At 35.3% G+C, this 6,000-nt stretch overlaps 1 protein-coding gene across 14 annotated transcripts in view; it reads left to right on the plus strand.

Annotated features, from left to right (window-relative positions):
• The window catches only part of Ecpas (Ecm29 proteasome adaptor and scaffold), a 127,035-nt gene extending 122,061 nt beyond the window's left edge, over positions 1 to 4,974 (plus strand). For all 14 annotated transcript variants that reach the window (XM_087184174.1, XM_004848121.4, XM_087184173.1 and 11 more), the window contains 4 exons: positions 404 to 509; positions 664 to 752; positions 2,854 to 2,925; positions 4,692 to 4,974. In XM_087184174.1, the coding sequence (XP_087040300.1) occupies positions 404 to 509; positions 664 to 752; positions 2,854 to 2,925; positions 4,692 to 4,828 (404 nt within the window). In that variant the 3' untranslated portion in view covers positions 4,829 to 4,974. The remainder of the gene's footprint in view (positions 1 to 403; positions 510 to 663; positions 753 to 2,853; positions 2,926 to 4,691) is intronic.
• Positions 4,975 to 6,000: the final 1,026 nt, after the last annotated feature.

The following is a 6,000-nucleotide window of genomic DNA, read 5'->3' on the forward strand; positions in this document are numbered from 1 at the left end:
TGTCAATGTCTAGAGGGCGCTCCACAGTCCTGTTTTCTTTGTTGTCATTCAGCAAGTTTTAAAGGGAAAGGGGAGGGGGTTAAGTTTCTGTGTTGGTTCAGTGGAGGATGATAGTAATTTGAAAGCAAAAATTTATGAGCAGTTAAATTTTGTGTTGAAGAGGGTTCTGATCAAGGAAATTTGTTTGGAAATTGGACACAAACCATGCTGAAGTTGATTTTGTAAATTTCATGGCTTTAATTAAAGGCTTTATTGTTCTCCCACCCCCATATACTGTTTTCTGTTTTCTTCTCCTGGTCTTCTCTTTCTTCATCCCTCTGTCTCTTATACTGCCTGTCCTTCTGTCCCTTATTTGTTCTTCCTTGCTTTTTCATATACTTTCTTCTACTTTGTCTTTTCCCAGGCTGTTATCGTCAGGAATTGTGCAAACTGATGTGTGAACGGCTAAAACTCAGCACGTGGAAAGTGCAGCTAGGCGTCCTCCAGTCAATGAATGCCTTTTTTCAGGGGTAATTTGCTTCATGGTTTAGATTTCTCCCTTCCCCTACTAGTGTTCTATATATAATGGAATTCTTATAAATTTCTAAGCTAGTTGCTTAAGTGGCATGGTAAAATGATGCATACATATAGAAATTGTTTTATCTTGCTTTTTGATTTGTACAGGTTAATGCTTCTGGAAGAAGAACATGCAGATCCTGAGGCTTTGGCTGAAATTCTCCTTGAAACTTGTAAATCAATCACATATTCTTTAGGTGAGTATAGTAAAGTGAAATTGACAAGGAGTCCAAATTTTAACTAACCTGAGTTTCAGATATTCCCTGTCTAGTCCTAGGAGCTAAATTTCTAGAATAATTACTGAATTATCCTACTTAGTATATTCCATATGCTTTCTTAAACTGGAATATTTTAATTTGAAATTATAATAGGATTTTAGCACTTAGGTTAAATCTTTGTGGCAGGCATTTAAAACATTTTTTTAAAAATTTGGAAATGATTTCAAAGTTACAGAACAGTTGCAATAATAGTTCACGTAATATCTGTATACACTTTACCTAGAGTTAAATATTAACATTTTTTCCCATTTGTTTTATCCTGTGGATTTCTAGATACATGTTTTTTCCCTGTACCATTTGAAAGTATATTACTTACATCATGCCCCTTTATTCCTAAATTCTTCAGTGTGCATTCTTTTATATAACCATTGTACAGTTGTAGAATATAGATGATATAGATGCAATATTTCCTTTTTTTGTTTTTGTTTGTTTGTTTGTTTTTTGAGACAGGGTCTCACTATGTAGTCTAGAGTGGCTTTGAATTCTCTGTGTAGCCCAGTTTGGGCTTGAAATCACTGTGATTGTCCTACCTCAGCCTCCTGAGTCCTGGGATTGCAGCAATATTTTCTTACCAAATTTTTACCACTGATACTCATTTTTTTTTCCCTAGTTAAATCAGTAATGTTTTTTATAAGCTTTTCCCCCTCTCCTCCCTTCCATTAAGAAAGCCAGCCCAAGATCATTTATTGCATTTAGTTGTCATTTTTTTAATTCTTCTTTAACCTGGACACCTCAGCATTTCTTTCTCTCCTATGACATTGAAGATTTTGAAGAATAAAGTCTCCCTGACTCCTTTTTTTTTGAAAAACAATACTCCTCATTCCTTGTCTGTCTCACATTTCCTCATAATTAGATTTAGTTTATGCATTCATAGTTGGGATTTTACATAACGTATTGTTTTTCCTCACATCAATAGCTACAATGTCCATTTATCTTGATTTGTGACATTAATTTTGATTACCTGGCCAAGGTGCTGTCATTCTCTGCTGCAGTTTCTATTTTTCTCCTTGTGTTTAATAAGCAGCCTGTGAGAACATACTTTAAAACCAAATAGTGTCCTCTTCAAAACTGCAAAACTGTAAAACTGTGGCTAGTAAGCAGTTTGTGAGAAGACTTTCTAAGACTATATAAATACTTCTCATTTTCAGTATTTCTTCTCTAGATTTAGCATTAACATTCATAATTCTTCTCTGAACCATTTTTTTCTAAGATGATTTTTCACCTGTAGTACTTTCTCCACATTTACCATTTGGGAGTTGATATTGTATTGCATGCAAGATTCTTTTTTCTCCCTATATGGCATTCTTTCCATTTCCCCCAACTCCCAGTGATTTATAATTTTTTGTTTTTATTACTTAAATTGCCCCAGATTTAGCTAGTGGAAGCCCCTTTGGGGTGACTCCTCTGTTTATTGGGCAGATCGTGTTATTCCTTATAACACTTTTTCACTATTCTGTTTGGTTGTTAACTATTTTGGTAGACAGTTTCCCTGTGCACCAGGTGTAGTGTCAGAGAGTGGATACAAGGGAAGCATGTTACAGTTGCAATTCTTGGAGGTAGCATGCTTTTATGGGAAAGCTGGCAGCTAACAAACTTGTCTTCAGGGTTCCAGATATCCTTGAGTTGGCTTAAACACTGGGTTGTACAATGTTTTTTGGTAAAATTAGAATCATCGTGCAAATTTAAAGATCTTTCTTAGGTTTGATGTGATGAGGACCATGTTTGATGATGACATATTTGAGATAGTGCCTTTTGATCTCCAAAACAAGTCTTTTAAATACTGCCATTTGTTTGGTGATTGGTATATTTGGCACAAGCCTTCTGAAGCAAGGAATGTGGATACATAGCACATTTTAAGTATTTGACAATAATTAGTAGAGGGCAGTTTACTTAAAACAAAAACTAGATATATCTTTCCATGGAGGTATAACTTTGAACATCTTTCTTGCAGTACTATTAATTTAATCTTAGAAGTTCTGTCTTTAAAGCACACATATGAACTGTCTGATTTTCTTCTTAGAAAATAAGACCTACTCATCTGTGAGAACAGAAGCTTTATCTGTGATAGAATTACTACTTAAAAGACTTGAAGGTGAGTTTTTGATAGTTCTGATCAGGGGACCAGCAAACTGGGGTACTTTATGGGATACATTTTATTTTATTTTTTATTTTTTTGGTACTGGGGATACCTTGCACTTGCAAGCCAGGCACCAGAACCACTGAGCTAAATCCCCGGCCCTGGCATACATTTTAGAAATGTTTTGTTTTCTGTTTTTTTGCTTATTCTCTAAATTACAAATTAATATATGTGCACATGAAAGTAGAAATGCAAAGCTAGGCTGGACATAGTGGCACATACCTGTGATCCTAGCACTTGGGAAGCTGAGACAGGAGGATCGCTGCAAGTTCAAGGCCAGCCTGGACTACATAGTGAGACCCTGTCTCAAAAAAAAAAAAATGCAAAGCTAAAACTATTAAATTTTAAGTACTTAAATTTGGTACTTTTAATTTATGTACTTCTAATATACTATAAAGCTATAGTTATCTCAGAATTTAAAATAAAATTTTTGTTTTTGTGATGAATTCTGACTCAGTTTTGCTTAATTAAAAGAAATGATTAACAGTACCATAGTAGAGGTTATTGTATACATGTAAATAAACAGAATAATACACTGGAAAGAGAATTGAGAACTATTTTAACAGTGACCTACTTGAATCATCAGATTTGATAGTAGGGTTTTAATTTTAGTCCTGCCTCCCCTCATCTTTCTTTTTTTAAAAAAGCTTCATCAAGAAGCAGATTTCTTTTAATGATCTTGTGTAACATTGGTAAATGAAAACTACTAGAGCCTTCTTCAGTGGTTGTATCTGTCATTAATTTTAGGAAGTATGTTTTCTTTTTTCCTCTTTTTGAAAAAATTGTATTAACCTCATGAGTTAAGATACAAAAGATAAAGAGTTTTCTCCACAATGTTTTATATTTTCTATTTTCACTACCCTCTCATTTAATTGTTTTTGTTTTGTTGTTTTTTGAGACAGGGTTTCCTATGTAGTTCAGGCTGGCCTTGAACTCTCGGGAGTCCTTCAGCCTTCCAAGTGCTGGGATTACAGGTGTGCACCACACACCTGGCACCTCTTTCAACAATTGAAATACCTCTCCTAGGTTTCCATAAACACATATTACCTTTTTTTTCTTATTAAAGTAAAAGAGCTAGGCACTGAATTCTCAGTTTGCCAGATGCATCCAGTACTAATATAATGTAGATTATATTCTATGAGCATACGTGATAATGTATTCTAAGTGCAGGTAAAAGGTTAAATAACTTGCTTGAAGCCATATCACTGAAAAGTGGCAGAGCCTCATAAACAAGATGTAGGTTTTGATACATTTTCTTATTTTCTAAAATTTTCAGTACATATGTAATTCTTTAATGGTTACCTTAAAGTAGAGAATGATAAAATGTTTACTTAAACTGATCTTACAATTACAAAATTACATGTTGCAAGACTTTTTTTTTTTACTGCATCTTTGTTGTAACTGAAATAACATTTTTTTTTGCTACTGTGTGCCCTGCTTTGATATTTCCTTCTTCCCACTTTGCTGCAGTGTTCATTTCTCTCCATCCCCCTTACACTAGGGGAAGAGGATGGAACTTCCTGATATGCTTCAGGCTATTGTCAATAATTAGGTTTTGAGAGACCTTAGTGAACCTGTAATTATTATGCACTGATTTGTTTTAAAAGATTTGCTTTATGGTTATTTGGGGGACAGTATATATGGAGGGAAAGTAGGTGTTTTTTTTTTCCTTGCTTGTTCTATAAGGATTCTTTGGCTTTTTTTTTTCTTTTCCCATTTAGAATCTAAACAGTGGGAGAGTTTGACGTCTGAATGCAGAGTACTCCTGATTGAGTCTTTAGCCACTATGGAAACAGACAGCAGACCCGAGCTGCAGGAGAAAGCATCATTACTGAAGAAAACACTTGAAAATCTGTAATAAATTAGAAGGGGATGAAACAAACAAGTACCGTGTTCACTGGGGGTTGAAATGATGTTATTCTTTAAAAAACCAAGTGGGGAAAAGTAAAGATTAATCTGTAGCATGCATCATTCCTTGGCTGAAATAAAAAAAAAAGCCTTAAATTTTGTTCCTTATTAGCTTTATTTTACTTGATGTTTTTAAAGTTTTAAAGCGTGTGGCCTAAGTGGATGGAACCTTTGGTGGTTGAGAGGTGGTTGTAAATGAGACTGGCAGAAACAGTTGCTAAAAAAATTAAAGCTGTTATTAAAGAAATTAATAGATAAATTTGCAGAGCAAGCTGGATAAACATCTTAGAACTGCATCCAAGATAAAGTTACTTCAAGAAGGGACCCTATAAATCACTTACTTTAACTTCCTCTGACACCTGAAGAAATGGGGTTGTTGATGACATCACTTCCTTTCTGAAGCTTGTGCCAAGGTCAGACCCACGGGTTTAATGTTCTGCCCAGTACACTTTGTTTTATAACATATGCCAGATCAGTGCTGGTATCAGCCTGTACCAGAAACTCCCAAGATGAGGCACATTTAGTGCAGTGGTGGCAAACCTATGGCACATGTGTTACTGTGTTTTTCTTTTCTTTTTTTTTCCAGTACCAGGGATCGAACTCAGGAATTTGTGCTTGCAAGGCAGGTGCGGTGCCACTGAGCTAAATCCCTGGCCCCTTATGTTTTTCTTTTAAGACAAAGGATGTTAATGTATGAGTTTTCTCTAAACTAAGACCTTATTATTTAGGTTTATTGCAGAGTTGGTACTTTGCGATAAATACATGGGTTTTAATTTGGGCCCTTGGTCTCTAAAAGGTTCACCATCACTGATTTAGGGTGATATACAGTAGTCCTTATATCAGAACTAAACTGACTTTTATTGAATTCTTAAAAGTAAAACTGAACATTGTTTAATCTGATTTGTCCGTCCCACAGCCACTGGATTGCATATGACCCTGGACAGCAAGTAATGGAGCCCCACTAGATCATGATACAAAGTTACAGTGTTATTCTGTGATTTTTTTTCATGACCTCATTGCATGGTGCTCGGGTGCATACTGCATGAGTGATAAAGGAATGAATGTTATGTATGGAGTGTGCAGTGCAGTGCTAACTCTGCCTCCTGCACCTGCCACACTTGG

The sequence above is a fragment of the Heterocephalus glaber genome, unplaced genomic scaffold, assembly GCF_053883595.1.
Source record: "Heterocephalus glaber isolate CG9 unplaced genomic scaffold, H.glaber_assembly_v1.0 deba00001481, whole genome shotgun sequence".
NCBI lineage: Eukaryota > Metazoa > Chordata > Mammalia > Rodentia > Bathyergidae > Heterocephalus > Heterocephalus glaber.